We start from the raw sequence: 18122 nt of genomic DNA, 5'->3' as shown, positions 1-18122 counted from the left end.
GCATATGGTGCTAATTTTATAAGAGGGTGCCCAGCTTCTTTTATAAATGCAACATAGGCACATATGTGCCTTTTTAAAATAGGCTTCCAGAACCGGCCCAAATAGCGTGCAAATGCTAATGGCTTTTGCCACGGTAATTTATAAATTAGATGATAGTATGTAGCATCGCTTTCTGCATTGCTATAATTCTAGTATTATGTCCTACTTCTTTTCTGATTATAAGCTACATCGATCCATTTATTGGTGCATGTGGCATGTAAATATTAAATGTAATGTAATATACACCTGCTCCGAAGTTTATAAAAGACTTTCCACAGATAACACCAGCTTTATATGTGGAAAAACCTTTATAAAATTATCCCCATAAAGCAGAGCATTTATTATGTGGGTTCTAAAGGATTCCAAATAGAAAAATGGTTGCCTTTGCTGGCAAGGTTAGGAAAATGGGGATGATGTTCAGACATACTAGAAGGAAGAGAATGGAGGAGATATTTTCAGATTTGAACAGATAAAGGAGTGCAAAAGCAGGTATGAAAGAGAAATGGATCCATAAAGTAGAAACCATGTAGAGGAAAAGAAGCAAAATGTGAATGATGACAGCAAAGAGAGGGTACAAAGCACAAGACAAAATCCAAGTAGCAAAAGAGAGCACCAAGAACCTTCAGAAAATGGGACAAGAATCCTTTAATGACACAATTTAGGAAACAGTCTTCAAACAATGACCCGACTCGGCCGTGTTTTGGCGCACAACAGACCCCTGACACAGGCACTGTGCGCCGAAACATGGCCCGTGTCAGGTCATTGTTTGAAGACTGTTTCCTAAGTTGTGTTAAAGGATTCTTGTCCCGTTTTCTGAAGGCTCTTGGTGCTTTCTTTTTTTTTGCTTTTCAATTTTACAAACAAAGGTTTGTAGGGCAATACAGAGAAATCATCAATATTTAGAAAGAAAAGAATATCACGTATGTAACTCTTTAAACTCTTCCTTAGACCACCACTTTAAATTTCTTGGGGGGAGAGGTTTAGAAAACTTAAGGAGATTATAAGCAGAAGAAAAACTTTTATATAGTTATAGTCCAAATTGGCATAGTCCTGACCTTTGTCCCTGTTTCTTTAATTTATAGCTGTTTCTGTTGTTTCAATCAGTCGGCTAGGTGGGTTTTTTTTTGAGTCCAGAAAAATCCTTAATTGATTTGGCTCAAAAAATACATATTTGATTCCTAACATACGGATCAAACATTTACAAGGATATGCTAGTGTGAAGGTTGCTCCTATTTCTCTTGCTTCTTGTCTTAGAGTCAAAAATTGTTTCCTTCTTTGTTGTGTTGTTTTAGTCACATCCGGATATATCCAAATTTTTTGACCACAAAATAGAGCAGAAGAATATTTAAAATATAACTTCATAATCATATTTCAGTCCTGCTCAAAAACAAAGGATACTATCAAAGTCCCTCTGGTTGATATTTCAGTCATAGATTCTTCTAGAAATGCTGTTAAATTTTGCATATCAATACCAGTTCTTTGTGATGGTATATTCACCAGGTTAACTGATTCAGAAATCTCTCCTCGTTTCTGAATTTTTGGTAAGTAATATCTCTTGGTGCTTTCTTTGCTACTTTGACCATTAAGAAGAAAACAGTCCTTTCAACTAGGGCTGTACATTTAACGCGTTAATAATGCGGTTAATGTGCTAAATGCTTAACTAGCATTAAAAAAAGGTTTTGTGCAGTTAATTCATTCCTCTGTCTCCCCATCCCCCGAATTGAGCTTTGCCCCTTGTCTCCCTGTCCTCGCCCCCTCCTACTGGCTTACTCATTTTACACGGTGTGGAGCTCATATGCCGATCCCCTGCTTCTCTCTTCACCGTGGCTATAGCGGCAGCAAACAAAAGACAGGCACAGGGACGTTCCCCTCTGTGCACGAGCTCCAGACCATCTAAAATGAGTAAGCCAGTGGGAGGGAGAGAGGACAGGAGATAAGATGGGGCAAAGATGGATATGGGACCCAGGGGAAGAGACAGGGCGACTAAGGGTATGGAGGATGAGGAAAGATGGGGCAACGCGTGATATGGGGATGAGGTGAGATGGGGTAGTGCACACTATGGGGGAGTGAAGAGAGACAGAGCAGTGCACACTATGGGGAGGGGAAAAGATGGAGCAAATCAGGATATAGGGGAGACAAGGCAATAATGGATGGTTGGGGATGGGGAGACAGAGGTGGGGCAGTGAGGGATGATGGTTTTGTTTTTTGGTAGTGGTGGTGGGGAAAGGAGGCGAGATGGAGTGATGGTAGATGGTTGGGGGACGGGACCGAGCGACAGAGTAATGTTGGATGTTGATGGTGTATGAGAGGGAAGAGATGGGTGATACCGAACAGTGTGGGGGGAGATAGAGAGGTGATGCTGGGTGGCGAGAGGAAAGAGAGAGAGATGGGTCGATAGTGGATAATGGAGATAGAGGAGCAATTCTGGAGGGTTGGGAAAAGAGGGAGAGAAAGAGGTGATGCTGGATGGCAAGGGAAGAGAAGGATAGATGTGGTGGATCCTCCTCTACTTAAATCCCACTGTCAGTTGGTGTACCTCAGGGATCTGTCCTGGGACCTCTTCTTTTCTCCATCTATACTTCTTACCTTGGTACTCTGATCTCATCCCATGGTTTTCAGTATCATCTTTATGCTGATGACTCCCAGATCTACCTCTCCACACCAGAAATCTCAGCAGTAATCCAGGCCAAAGTCTCAGCCTGTGTGTCTGACATTGCCGCCTGGATGTCTCGCTGCCATATGAAACTAAACATGACCAAGACTGAGCTTCTTATCTTTCCCCCTAAACCAACCTCTCCTCTTCTCCCATTCTCTATTTGTGTGGATCTCATCCTCCCTGTCTCATCAGCTCGTAACCTTGGGGTCATCTTCTACTCCTCTGTCTCCTTCTTTGCACATATTCAGCAGACTGCTAAAACCTGTCATTTCTTTCTCTATAATATCACCAAAATTTGCCCTTTCCTTTCTGAGCACACATCCAGAACCCTCATCCACACTCGTCACCTCTCGCTTAGACTATTGCAACTTGCTTCTCACAGGTCTCCCACTTAGCCATCCCTCTCTCCTCTTTAATTTGTTCAAAATTCTTCTGCACGACTTATGTTCCACCAGTGTCACTATGCTCATATTAACCCTCTCCTCACTTCACTGGCTCTCTATCTGTTTTTGGATACAGTTCAAACTCCTCTTATTGACTGTGCATTCACTCTGCAGCTCCGCAGTACCTCTCCACTCTCATCTCTCACTACACTCCTCCTCGGGAACTCTGTTCACTGGGTAAATATCTCTTATTATTATTATTATTATTATTAGCATTTGTATAGCGCTACCAGACGCACGCAGCGCTGAACACCTGATACAAAGAGACAGTCCCTGCTCAAAAGAGCTTACAATCTAAATAATACAGACAGACAGACAAGACAGTTACGGGTGAGGGAAGTAATGGGTGAGAAGGGAGGAAGAGACAAGGGGAGGGCAATTGTGGCTAGGACCTAAAAGCAGCAGTGAAAAGGTGGGTTTTCAGCATAGATTTGAAAACAGGTAGAGATGGAGCTAGACATATAGGTACAGGAAGTCTATTCCAGGCATAAGGTGCCGCGAGAGAAAAGGAGCGAAGCCTGGAGTTAGCAGTGGAGGAGAAGGAGGACGACAAGAGAGACTTGTCCAGTGAGCGGCGTTCATGGTGAGGAATGTAGGGAGAGATGAGAGCGGAGAGGTAATGGGGGGGCTGCAGAGTGGATGCATTTAAAGGTCAGTACGAGAAGTTTAAACTGAATGCGGAAGCGGACAGGGAGCCAGTGAAGTGAGTTGAGGAGCGGGCTAGTGTGGGTATAACAATTCTGGCGGAAACCAAGTCGTGCCGCAGAATTTTGGACAGATTGGAGAGGAGAGAGATGGCTGAGCGGAAGACCAGTGAGAAGTAAATTGCAATAGTCCAAGCGAGAGGCAACAAGGGTGTGGATAAGGGTTCTTATCTGCACCCTTCTCCTCCACCGCTAACTCCAGACTACATTTCTTTTATCTTGCTGCACCATATGCCTGGAATAGACTTCCTGAGCCGGTACTTCAAGCTCCATTTCTGGCCGTCTTCAAATCTAAGATAAAAGCCCACCTTTTTGATGCTGCTTTTAACTTCTAACCCTTATTCACTTGTTCAGTACCCTCACTTTAATATTCCCTTATCTCTTATTTGTCCTGTTTGTTTGTCCTAATTAGATTGTAAGCTCTGTCAAGCAGGGACTGTCTCTTCATGTTCAAGTGTACAGCGTTAACGTACGTCTAGTAGCGCTATAGAAATGATAAGTAGTAGTAGTGGAAATGGGGGATGAAAGAAAAGAAAGAAAGAAAGAAGGGAGATGGTTGACATGAACAGAAGGTAGGAGAAGGGAAGAGAGCTGAAATGCACATAGATGGCAGGGAAAGGAAGAGAAGAGAGAAGGAAGGATTTGCAGCCCATGGGTGGACGGAAAGGGAAGAGTTGGAAACTAGACATGAGAAGGATGCAGAAAAATGGAAGAAAGTTGGATGTGAAAGATGGATATAGGGCATGGAGTGAAGAAGAAAGGAGGAGAGAAAAGATATGGCGAATGGACAGGTGGTCTTGGAAACTGAGTTCAGAGCACAGAGATGGGGAACAAGGTGGTTAGAAAAATAAAATCACCAGCTCACAAAGGTAAGAAAAATGATTTTATTTTCAGTTTAGTAATTGAAACATGTCAGTTCTGAGAATTTACTTCTTGCTGTCTATATTTTGTATTGAATAGGGGGGAATGTGAGTGGGGATGTTTTACGCGATTAATTGCATGATCAAGAATTCTAATCACGATTAAAACTTTAATTGATGAACAGCCCTACTTTCAACTCATTTAAAAGGATGATACAGCCTTAAAACACAGTCAAAGGGAATCAAATCTGATGTGGTAAGAGAAGTTTTAGAGTCAAACACGCAAGCAGCACACTCTTTGGGACAGTCAACTTTGTGTTCATTCATCTTGGTATTTATTTTAATTTGTCTCAGTGCATTTATGCTTTCTCTCTTGCCTAATTCCTTGGAGTACAGGATTTGGTGGAATGAGCAGACCAAGCAAAAATGTTTGCAATACACTTTCATTTAATCCTAAATTGAAGGGAGAGGGTGTATGTATTGCCTTCTCGTGCCCGTCTTCCCATTTTTTTAAACCACCCTAGATTGTTCCTTTTACATGCTTACTGTTTAAAGTAGGATTTTTTTGACTTATTAACGCAGGCAGCCTCTGTTAACAATCTATTCTTTTTCTTTGCAGATTAGTCATCTTTCAGATTCAAAGCAATCCTTCAAGCCTGAAGAGTTTAAGAAAGGTTGCACGCGTACTGGTAGAGTTGTTGACTTTAGTCCAATGGATGAAATAGCTTTGTTGTCTTTGAGAATGTAAGTAAAATGCAAAGATTGCATTTCTCAAAAATACAGTATAGCTGTTAGTTGATGAAAAGTTTATTAACATTTTTCAAACTGCGATTAATTGCATTTTTAATCGCGGTCCTGAAGACACCCCACCCCCCCTCTATTTTGAAAGATGCCCTTGTGGTTTCGGGTAGGTTACATTTTGAACCAGGATCTGGTATGGGCAGCAGGAAGTGGGGATCATAGCTGCTTGCCCTACCCTGGACCTCCGGAACATTTTTCCGGTAGGGCATGGCTTTTAGGAGGGCAATGGATGCACTTAGGGTTCTTTGGGGAAGGGGGCCTTAAGGTGTGGATAGTCAATACAGCCCACAGTGGTCAGTGTTTAGAAAAACAGATTTGTGCAGTCTGCATGCATAAAAATTTTTGGGTTTGGTTGTTTGTTTTTTTAATCGCTGTTAACACCAATTAATGGACAACCCAGACGAGCGTTCTTGATTAATCGCAGTTAATAATTTTAATTGCCATTTAAAATTTTCGCTTAATTGTGATAGTTAATTGCTATTAATTAACGGCACTAAAACAAAGCAAAATCTTGTAAATTAGATTACCATAAGGTCCTTAGTCATACAAGACAAGGATGAGCTACTCCTGGTAATGCACCGCTTTCTGTCAAGAAGAGGGAATAGAACGATTTTTAAATAAATAAAAACTGTTACCAAATACAAAACCACAGCGATGCATATTATTTTCAAGAGTGCTGAAGATGAAAGCATTTGAGATGATGATCTACCGTGGTGGGCTGCTGCTTTTAAAGTGTTGAATTTTCCTTTCTTGATTAAGGTTGTGATTGGGTCTACTTCAGAGCTAGAGCAGTGGTTTCCAAATTCTGGATTGGGAGCCCAAACGGAATCACAACATCAGTAGATGGGTCACAGAAACAAGGTTGCTTCCCTTTCCCCTGACCCTCCACTGTCACCCACGTTCAGTAGTGGCAGTCGGCATGTGCCTGTGTGTCGATGGATGTTCAGACCCTGCACCCTCCTTCTGAGTGTGTTTCCTGTTAGACTGGAAACACATATATAGTATTGAGATCCTTCATGCTTGAGGTAAAAGGGGGAGGAGGAAGGAAATGGACGAGAGAGGGGTGAGGGGGCCTGCTATTCTTGTTTTTATCATCTGGTGTCATGCGACTTATCCAGGATGACCCCATTTTAACTCTCAAAAAATAATTTGGGAAGAGCATGATTACATACCCTGTGCCAGAATGCTGCATAATCTTAATTGCTTTTAATAAATTTTGTTCTGCCTGCCGGAACAGATAGGGAGTAGTGGGATGTGTTTAATCTGCAGTGATGGATAATGATGGAATCCTTAAGAATAATTTGTTTATCCCCTAATTGTACAGTTTTGACAGAAGATCATTTGCTATTTAGACCAAGGATGAATCATGCAGGATTCTCTAGTAACATAGTAACATAGTAGATGACGGCAGAAAAAGACCTGCACGATCCATCTAGTCTGCCCAAGAAGATAAATTCATATGTGCTACTTTTTTATTTGTACTGTCCTCTTCAGGGCACAGACCGTATAAGTCTGGCCAGCCCTATCCCTGCCTCCCACCACCAGCTCTGGCACAGACTGTATAAGTCTGCCCAGCACTATCCTCGCCTCCCAACTACCAGTCCCGCCTCCCACCACCAGCTCTATAGACCAAGGATGAATCATGCAGGATCCTCTAGTACAGCCCTTCATTTTCTTCCATGCATCCAGCCACTATTTTTTCATACTTCAGCTGCTTCATCTGATGAGATGTAGGCATATTGTTGGTCCTGGTTGCTTCTAATGTCTTGAGCAATTTTATAAACCAGGCCGTCCACGTTTATGCACCCCTTCAACATGTAAATGTATGGAATACTAGCACTTCCAAAGATTTCAATTGGCTAATATTCAATGTATTTATTTTTGTTACATTTGTACCCTGCGCTTTCCCACTCATGGCAGGCTCAATGTGGCTTACATGGGGCAACGGAGGGAGGGTTAAGTGACTTGCCCAGAGGAGTCCACCACCCTAACCACTAGGCCACTCCTCCACTGTTTCTACTATTTGAGATTCTACATGGAATGTTGCTATTCCACTAGCAACATTCCATGTAGGAGTCGGCCCTTGCAGATCACCAATGTTGCCACGCAGGCTTCTGCTTCTGTGAGTCTGACGTCCTGCACGTACGTGCAGGACATCAGACTCACAGAAACAGAAGCCTGCGCAGCCTTCTACATGTAGAATCTCCAATAGTATCTATTTTATTTTTGTTACATTTGTACCCTGCGCTTTCCCACTCATGGCAGGCTCAATGCGGCTTACATGGGGCAATGGAGGGTTAAGTGACTTGCCCAGAGTCACAAGGAGCTGCCTGTGCCTGAAGTGGGAATCGAACTCAGTTCCTCAGTTCCCCAGGACCAAAGTCCACCACCCTAACCACTAGGCCACTCCTCCATCAATGAGGAAGTGATATCTAAAATCATCAACACATATCACATCTCCACTATACTATCAGTTTCAATTCAGTTTATTGAAGGTATTGGATCATCAGAGGTGAAAAGCCTCTACAGTCTTCAGTCAATCGTCAGTCCATTTTCACTAATGTTTGAATTTTATATCTGTTTTTTTTTTATTATGAATAATTTTTTATTTTTCACTTAGGGTTCTGTTTACTAAGCCCTGCGGCATTGGCGACACAGCCCGTTCAAAGTGAATGGGCTGTGTCGGCACCAGCACACAGCCAGCCACGCTAGCAGCTTAGTAAACTCCAGCTTTAATTTTTTCTAAACTTTATACGAAAATCTTTTATTTGTTCATTTGTAGAATGTATATCTACTTAACTTCTATGTTTCAATTGTGCCAAAACAAATTCATGTTTCACCTAAAGATGTTTCAAAGCTCGTTCCCCTGCAAAAAAAAAAAGTTGTTAAAAAAAATCTCTTAAATGTCATATTTTATTTTACTTCACACGTGACCAGGGCGTTATAAATAGTGAAAAAAGCCCTGTGGCCATTTTGATGAATATGAATGAGAGATACTGGCACTCAGCAGCATAAAGGTTTTATGACTGTAAATTAGAAGTGAGTGATAAGTGGAAAAAAATGTGAAGTGGGAAAAAAAATGAAATTTAAGAGATTTTTTTTTTTTCTCGGGGAACAAGCCTCGAAACAGCTTTAGGTGAAACAAGAATTTGTGTCAGCACATAATCCCTTATCGACATTGAAGATAAGTAGATATACATTCTATAAATGAATGAATAAAAATCTGAATCAGAAAAGTTTATAAAAAATTATATAATATATCTGCCTATAGATTTACTAATAGAAATGCTTTTCTGTTGGTGTGCTTCTATTTTCAGAGGGAATTGGAAATATACACCCTAATTCTATAACATTGTGCACATGAAACCGTGCTTGTATGTTGAACTAGCAGTTGTGTGCAGGGGCGTGTCTGCGTGGGGCCTGGGCCCCCGCAGATTTTGCCCTGGACCCCCCCTACCGCCATCAACCCTCCCCCGCTGCCGTTGCTTACCTTTGCTGGCGGGGGGCCCCAACCCCCGCCAGCCGAGGTCCGCTTCCACCTGCCGCTGCCTTAAAAACTACTTCAGCCGGCGGGGGACCCCAAACCCCCGCCAGCCGCCTCGAGGTGTTTAAAATTCATCTTCGGCCTCCGTGGCCGTGCTGCTGTTGATAGGAGCTGTTGAATCCACTTCGGAGTCTGACGTCGCAGCACGTACAACTTACAACGACGTCAGACTCCGAAGTGGATTCAACAGCTCCTATCAACAGCAGCACGGCCACGGAGGCCGAAGATGAATTTTAAACACCTCGGGGCGGCTGGTGGGGGTTTGGGGTCCCCCGCCGGCTGAAGATGTAGTTTTTAAGGCAGCGGCAGGTGGAAGCGGACCTCGGCTGGCGGGGGTTGGGGCCCCCCGCCAGCAAAGGTAAGCAACGGCAGCGGGGGAGGGTTGGCGGCAGGAGGGGGGTGGAGAGAGTCATTGGTGGCAGTGGGGGCTCTGACAATGGCGGGGGGGGGGGCTAAAATCTGCCCCCTCCCTCTGGCTCTGGCCCCCCCTACCGCCGGAGTCCAGATACGCCCCTGGTTGTGTGCAACTTAATTATTTAATTAACCCTTAGTTGGCACTAAGGGGCATTAAGTAGTGTTAATTGACACTAATTTGTATATATTCGTGTAATTGCGTCATGCTAGTTATTGCCTGAATTCTGTAGTGTGCAACACAAGGGGGGGGGGGCATGGGCGTTACCACATTTATGTGCACAAGTTATAGAATATTGTAAGTTAAAACATAAATTACAGCATTTAGGCACCTGCATTACACCTGCCGTCATGCATAAATGCCAACTTACATTCTGTTCTGTAGTGGCGTCAGGGTGCTTTTGCACACCTAAATGTTGGTGACCTATACAGAAATGCCCTTAAAGCGCCCTGGCAAAGAAAGTAGAGTGATTACACATTTAGTGGCCAATTCTGTAAACTAGATGCTCACATTTCACATGCGTGTTAAATATGTAAATGCTTAGCATAATGATGTGCGCAGTTAGGTATTTAAATACCAATATTTTATTTATTTGTTACATTTGTTGCCCACATTTTCCCACCTATTTGTAGGCTCAATGTGGCTTACATAGTACCGGAGAGGCCTTTGCAGGCTCCGGTGTGAACAAATACAGGGTGATGTGATAAGATCAAGTTCACATGGCACAGCCACATTAGGGAATCGGAGAACAGAAGAGTTGTGCTATGTCCATTACCGACAAAAACCCATTCACTTTTGAATGGGCTTTGTCAGAATTGCTGCTTAGGAACCGCTAGTGTGGCTTGATAAGAAGCCCATAGTATGTATTTGCAAGGGAATGGAGCATGGGTGGGGCTTCCACTTGCATGTGTAACTTATGGAACGCTGGAAGTTCACATGTCCCTGCTGCATTTAGGTGTTCGCACTTAATCTAGCTCTACGGCTGGCATAAATGCAGGTGCCTACTTGTTAAGCAGGTCGATACCGGGTTTGCTTGTATACTGTAGTGGAACCTAGGTGCCTTGATTTCGTTATAGAATAGGCTCCTATCGCTTGGCCTGGGGAGCCTAAATGGAGGTGCCCAGTTACAGCATTGCCTCCTTGGGGACCGTGTTTGCATGTCTAGGGCTTTGCACCAGAGCTGTGGAGGTGGAATCAGTAAAAATGTACCAACTCTTGACTTCTGCTTCAAAATAAAAAATTATTTTCTTGATCAGGTTCTTTGTTCAAACTTATTACATTTTGTGGTCTATTAGTCCTAATTTTGTACATGAAGAAATAACCATTGTTTCTGTAATTAATCAAATTTCTCTTTAGATTTACTATACATAGTAGGCGTTGAAGGTTTGACGTACCAACCCTACAGTCCTGCTTTGCACTTATCTCAAAACTAGACAAATTGTCTTACAGGCTTTTTATGCCTTTTTATTTGAAAGTTAATTCTGGCATTTATCCAAACAGATTTGACACTACAGGGTAAACCAGAGACAGTATTGGCATGCTGATCAGTCCCCTGACAGCCTTGCAGGAGCAATACTGGACTAGTATGCTGATCATTTTTTTCATTTTAATACTGTTTTAATTGTGCTGTTTGCTTCAGTCATATAGTTTACAAATGTTCTTCTTGTTTCCAGGCATGTTATAGAGGCTCCATTTTTGAGACATCAGGACATTCTACCTGGCCAATTGATTGAAGTAAGATCATCTTTGATAAGTGCTAGATTACGTCTATATTTTTCTTTGTAATGTATAAAAACCAGCAGGCCAAGATAAGTTCTTGAAAAATCCCAGTAGCAGTGCCCCTGGACATTTTTGCTTTCTCTTTAAAAATAAATAAGAAATAAAATGAAATCCCTAGTCTCCTTTTTTTTGGGGGGGTGGGGATGGGGTTAAGCACATTTCAAAATTTTGAAGAGTGCTATTAATTTCAGTTTATCTGTTTAAGGAACTATTCATCTTGTTCTTCTAAATAGCAGTGAACATTTTTTCAGAAACTCCCCTGGTCATTGTTGGGTGGGCATTTTGAGAATAAAGGGCAAATGATCTTTGGCTGTGCACTTGTGTCGCTCCCCACTGTTCTGGGGATTTGTGCAGCGGCAGGCCGAGTTGCTTAGATTCATTTTGTTCACTCCAGTTAAGTAGGAGGAATGTTTAAACGCTTTCAGCCTGGATGTCACCTGGATAATGAAGTATAAAAATAAAGAAATGAGATTTCTAGTCTTGGACTTTTAAGATAGTCATTGCTATATGATACCAGCTAATAGTATGACATTGACTGCATGAGGAAGGAGGAAGGACTTGCCCAGTGGCCAGAGCAATGGGCTTAGAAGCGGAAAGCCAGGATTCAGATCCCATGTATGCCACTGATACAACTTGTGACGTTGGACAAATCACTTTATTTCCATTGCTTCATGCTTTTAAGCTCATTGCGAAGGAACTTACATCTGAATGTTGTTATTATTAAAATAGGTATGTTTCTCCAGAAATCAAAGCATTTTGTAGTGCTGTATGAAAATAAAGTAGTATTTTTAGGAAGGCATATGGGGGGAGATTCTATATATGGTGCCTAAAAATTGGTGCCGACTATGTGTGTTCTATAATTGGCACCTGGATTTAGATGCAGTATATAGATTAAGCTTAGTTGATATTTCGGTGCCTAAAACTACATTCATCCATTTACACCGACAAAAATGTGGCATAAATCCCGGCACATAGATTTACACGCACTGGGCCGTATTCTATAACTACGCGTGTAAATTTCAGAATGCCTACGAAATGCCCATTTCCCCGCCCGCAACCATGCCCCTTTTTGCCTGCACGTGTTACAAGCTTGGCACACTTTGTTACAGAATACGCTTAGCAAGTTGTGCATGTAAATTCTAATTACTGCTAATTGCTTGTTAAGTGCTGTTATCAGCGCTCATTAGCTTGTTAAGTTTAAGTTACACACATTGTTATAGAATCCACTTGGATTTCGGCACAGATCTCTAGGTGCACTGTATAGAATCTGGGGAATAAAGTGTTTGCACTCCCTTTAGCATTCATTGACCTGAGTTTATGAAGAAGGGGTTTTTGCAGTAAGTTGGCAGTTGCAGAGCACTTACACACACATAAGCAACCTTATCTCTCCAAGATTAACATTGTCTCCTTCTTAGTCCATTGCTTTTCTTCATTCTCCCTCTTTCCTCTTACAGTTGCATTTTTGCTTTACTCTTCAGTACCTAACATTACCTAACATGAACATGTTTTGTTGGGAATGCAGAATATGTGAGTTGGCTTGTGTCAATAATTTATTCGTCTTTCCTTTGGTCCATAGGGAAAAGTGACAGCGCTGAAAACGTTTGGAATGTTAGTGTGTGTGAGTGACCACTTAACAGGCCTGGTACCAAGCCTACACCTGGCAGATGTACTGCTGAAGCAGCCTGAGAAGAAGTATCGTATAGGAAACCAGATCCCATGCAGGGTAAGGCTCTTAGAGAATAGGCTTCTATGGCTAGCTTCTCGTTAACGAGAGTTGTAACTTAGCGTGTAGGAAGGATTTTCAAGTAGAATTCTGTATTACATTCTCACTTCTTCTGCTCCTACCTTGTATCTTTCAGTTGGTCTTCAGGCTGAAGCCTGTGAAATCTGTTTAAAGACATCCACATCTGGAGACTGTGTTTATCAATCTTATATTTTCAGTAAGGCTGTAGGGGGTCCTTTTACAAAGACACGCTGAAAAATGGCTTGTGGTAGTGTAGGCACAGGTTTTGGATGTGCAGATCCATTTTTTAACGTGCCTGTAAAAAAAAGGCCGTTTTTTTTTTATTTGCCGAAAATGGACGTGTGGCAAAATCAAAATTGCTGTGCATCCATTTTGGGTCTGAGACCTTACCACCAGCCATTGACCTAGCGGTAAAGAATCCCTGCGGTAATGACCTGCACGCGTCAAGTGCCATTTCGTTTGTGTCTGTTACGCACTCCCGAAAATAATATTTTTTCAGAAGCGCATATCAGACGAGCACCAAAAATGAAATTACCGCAACAGCCACGCGATAGTCGAACAGTAACTCCATTTTGGCGCACATATACGCCTAACATGGCTTTGTAAAGGGCCCCTAGGTTTCTTCAGTTCAGCCCACTTCAGCAATACGAGCTCCTTTTCCCCATTCTTTCCTTTGTCCCGTCTGGGCATCTCGCCACTATTTTGTGATGTCGGATGTCTTGAAACAAATCTGATAGCTTACATTTGTATTTTAATCACACATAACTATCAAAATTTAGTATTCTTGTTTTCTCCAAACAACTTTATCTTTTCCTTGAAAACCTGAACCGAGTCCGATATTTCCCAGCCTTTGTTGAAGAAAAAAAAAAAAAAATCTTCCACACATTTAAAATGCGTTTGCACAGTCAGTGGCAAAGTCTCAAGTCTCCTTGCCTGATGAGCTCATTTCATCTTTCAGGTTTTGACAGTTTTTCCTGAAGTGAAGAAGCTGATTCTGACTCGGAAGAAAACACTGATAGAGTCCAAACTGCCAATCATTGCAAGTTACCAGGATGTGAAAATTGGAATGACCACCCATGGCTTCATTACCAGCATCAAAGACTTTGGCTGCATTGTTCAGTTTTATAATAATGTCCGAGGGCTTGTTCCAAAGCATGAGCTCAGCACAGAGCCAGTCCCCTTTCCAGAGAAAGTCTTCTACGAAGGCCAGGTACATACAGGTTTGAGATTCAAAACCTAGCACCCTAGCAGCAACAAATTCTAGGACAACAGGTCATGACACGAAACTGGAGGGAGGAAGGCTGAGAGGAAATACTACTTTATTGACAGCATTTGAGGTATTCTTGTGATTTATGGAAAGCAATGGTAAGAAAGCATTGATAGCATATGTAAAAAGTTGAGCAGAGATGAGGGGGAAGGTGCTGGATGTCAGTTTAAGTTTAGAAACTTGGATACCCAAAATGGTAGAGGACCAAAAAGCTAGAATTGGAAAACATACTTTCATAGAAAGTAATATCCTGCAGGTAATCAAACAACCAGGATATATCTTTTTGCAGCTCTCGTGCTACTGCTATTAGTTTATCATTTCTTTAAGCGTTGCTACAGATGTACGCAGTACTGTGCTACTTCTCAAAATAATTGTAATATAATATAAGAAAAGGTTCTTGCTGTGTGAAGCTTGCCTTAGTCCAATCAGGCTGGTACAGTTGAAAACACTAGAGGAGCCTCTTAATTCTTGTGATATTGTATAGGGTAAGGGTAATGGGATTTAATATACTGCCTTTTTGTGGTACAGTCAAAGCAGTTTTCATGTATTACATGGTTGAGTTGACATTGCAGGGCAGGAACAAGGATGGACTGAAGTGTTTATTTTTCTGGCCTTTCTTCAGTAACATTGAATGAAAACTTCAAAAAAAAAAATCTGCTAAATTTAATATACGACACATTCTCTTGTCTCTTTCTGACCAGGTTATGAAAGTAAGAGTGTTAAACTGTGATCCAGGCCAGGAAAGAATGCTTTTATCTTTCAAGTTAAAGGGGGACGCTGAGCCTGGAGGAGGAGAGGGAGAACAAAGTCCTCAGGGAAAGAAGAAAATATCAAAATACAAGACAGGAATGGTAATATTTTAAGAAAATAAAAAAAACTTAACTAGGATTTGCTAATAGAGATGTGAACTGTGGTAGAGAGCATATTTTTTGTTGGCTGAAATTTGACCGTAGCCATATATGTTTTCCTTAAAATACTTAAATCATGGTTAAATTTGAGCTGGTGAACAATTTTTTCCTTGAGCAATTTTTGATAAACTTTTTAGATTTGTGCTAAACAGCGGTGATCTTTTTGTTTTCCATTCAGATAGCTGACGTGAAAGTCTTGAAAAAAACCGAAGATGGATTGACTGTGTCTGTCTTGCCTGATGAGAATCAGGCATTCCTTCCCATGATGCATCTGTCAGACCACATCACCAACTGTAAGCTGCTTTGGCACTGGCTTCAGGAGGGCGACGTGATCTCCAGAGTGATGTGCTTAAGTGATGTCAAAGGCCTCGCTGTATCCTTTTCTACGGGGTTGAATCATTCGGTTCCATTTAGTGCATGCGCCTTGGTCAGGTTTAGATGGTATAAATTTCCCAGATAGAGGCTGGCTTGCACTTCAAGGCTTTAGCTTTTAAATATTGCCTTTTCCTTTGTAGCTCTTTACATTTTATTTAATATTTTTACAGTTTTATCCAAAAATATCCATTTTGGCCCTACCAACTACTTAATGCTGAACAACAGGAAATATGTATCGCCACAGTCTGAGCATGATTGAATATACTGCAGATAGGAAGGAAGCTGCAATTCTTTATCGGCAGCACTATAAACACCATCTGATGCTTTTGAAGATGTTCATGCTCCTCTGGAATGTTTCGTTTTTCAGTACTTCTGGAAATTAGAGGGCATCCAAAACCAAGCCCCAGTTTTAGAGAGAAAATATTGCTTAATTTATTGTTCCTTATTATTCCCAGACCAGTCCAGATGCATGACTTATGGCCTCCTGCCAACAGATGGAGTCAGAAAACAAGAGCACTGTGTAGCCAAACTTCCCTCCGTTTTTCTCTGTCTCCAGGAGATGTTATCCATCCTGTTCAGCAGATGTTAGAATATTCTGAATCTGTTCCTGGGCCCTGCTGGAGAACTGGTCACCCAGTCGAGTTCAGGCAGACAAGAAGCTCTGTGGCCTCTAAGGATCTGTCTCATCTGGGGAGATGCCTGGAAAAGTCCAGGTTCTTCTCTTTTTTAAATTTATAGAATTTTTATATTGTGTCACAGAAAACTCTGCTGTGATAAAGCACAATAAACAAAAATCATCCAAAGGAAATAAAAAAGAACAAAGGATAATGTTAGAACACCCATTTGACCACAATTTAAGGTAAAAGAGGAACCAAGAAAGCGAAAATGATTTAGGAAAATTAAATTTCTAAGTGAGCATCGCATCTTGCACTACAGTCCCACAAGCCAGCCCATACGATGTGAAATTAGATCTTGACTCTTAATTCTTTTGCTGATACAAAATCCAAAAGCTGTCTGTGTATCAAAAAACAAATAGTGCTTTGCCTCAAAAAGTCACAACACATTGATAAGGAAGTTTAAACACAAAACTCATGCCAAGGGCTAATATCCTAGGCCTCAATGTCAGGAACTCCTGGTGTCTCTTTTGTGTGTTTTTAGGTAAGTCCGGAAATACATGTATTTTAGCTCGTAAGAACTGTTCATTCATATAATGAAAATACAAGCCCAAGATAATTATTCCTATCCGGTTTCAGAGCAAAAGTCAGTAGTAGTGGTGTCCTTGGGTAATAAACTCAAGGGACGACTCGAGGAACTCTGTCAGATTCAGTTGATCAACCTGGTATTCTCCGTTTCTTTTTTCCTGATTCCCCAACATCAGATACTGAGCATTAACAAGCAGTGGTAAGGCATCTGCTGATGTCTTTAAAATATCCATAAAATAGTTTCTCGCCATATTCAAAGATGAAATCAATGGTAACTTGGGGAAATTCACAAATTCAAGATTTTTCTTTCGTATATGATTCTCAAGATATTCAGTTCTCTTAAATGAATATATCTTATCTTTCATCAAAGCAGTAGGAATGTTTCAGACACTTGATTAAATTGAGCGGCTGTAAACCTTCACAAAAGAGTTATTGAGAGCTTGCAAGGCCTCCTAAATTGAGTCCAATGTGACAACTTTAGGTGTTGTTAATTCCTGCAGCTCAGAATAAACGAGCAGAAACTCTCTACCTGGGGGGCTGTACACTTACAGTTCGCTGACAATTGCTGTTTCATCTCTTCAGATGTTACAGAGAGCGAGGCAAGAAATGCGGTAGTAGAACCCTCGAATGAATCTGGATAGGGTTCACTTCCCGCCAAAACCAAACTCTACCTTCCAACGACGCATATACTCGCAGACTGTGGAGGTGCTGTCTGTGTGATGGGGCTTAATGAAGCCCCATCATTTCTGCTGCCAGCAAAGGAATCTGCCAGTAGGGCCACAGGAGTGGAGACAGTTGTAGCGTTGAACTTGTCCTTAGTTGTCTGACGAAGCCTGGAAGTAAGAGTGGTTATGGAGGGAATTTGCTGATTCCTACCCTTCCTCATTTCGTAGGGTAATCAGAGCCTACCAGGCACTCTCTAATGACCACAGAGCTCAGAGTTTCCAGCTGGTGTGTCTCAGACAGTAGCCATCTTGGTTCTCTCTCTAGGTTCCTCTCTCAGTTGACCATAGTTCCAGTATGGCAGTCAGATTCAGGGAGACAAAGGATTTTTGGCATTTAGGGTTCTGTTTGGTTGCTTGAAGAGATACTTCCTTGAAGCTTCTCGAGGTGTCTAGAGTTATCATTAGATATCTGGAAGTCACAAATGAGTTTCACAAATTGGACAGGGCTTTTTGGTAAACAGAGACTTGGATTCATGGCTTCCAAGCCCACAATTGCTGAAGGAGACTATTGCATCTGTGTATTTGCTTGTGGGGAAGCAGGGTTCTCAGGTCTTGTGGGCTCATTCTACGAAGCGTACAGAGACATCCTGGGCGGAGACCTTACTGTATATCCGGTTATTTGCAAGGTGGTGACGTGGTCAGTGCTTAATACCTTTGACAAGC

At 41.8% G+C, this 18122-nt stretch overlaps 1 protein-coding gene across 2 annotated transcripts in view; it reads left to right on the top strand.

Annotated features, from left to right (window-relative positions):
* Window positions 1–18122, top strand: part of PDCD11 (programmed cell death 11) — a 141416-nt gene that overhangs the window by 32523 nt on the left and 90771 nt on the right. For both annotated transcript variants that reach the window (XM_030202807.1, XM_030202806.1), the window contains exons 10-15: window positions 5322–5446; window positions 11133–11193; window positions 12815–12961; window positions 13941–14192; window positions 14951–15100; window positions 15336–15530. In XM_030202807.1, coding sequence (XP_030058667.1) covers window positions 5322–5446; window positions 11133–11193; window positions 12815–12961; window positions 13941–14192; window positions 14951–15100; window positions 15336–15530 — 930 coding nt within the window. The remainder of the gene's footprint in view (window positions 1–5321; window positions 5447–11132; window positions 11194–12814; window positions 12962–13940; window positions 14193–14950; window positions 15101–15335; window positions 15531–18122) is intronic.

Source organism: Microcaecilia unicolor, chromosome 5, assembly GCF_901765095.1.
Source record: "Microcaecilia unicolor chromosome 5, aMicUni1.1, whole genome shotgun sequence".
NCBI classification, from domain to species: Eukaryota; Metazoa; Chordata; class Amphibia; order Gymnophiona; family Siphonopidae; genus Microcaecilia; species Microcaecilia unicolor.
The sequence above is the reverse complement of the archived record's forward strand: the minus strand, read 5'-3'. Positions and strand labels throughout refer to the sequence as shown.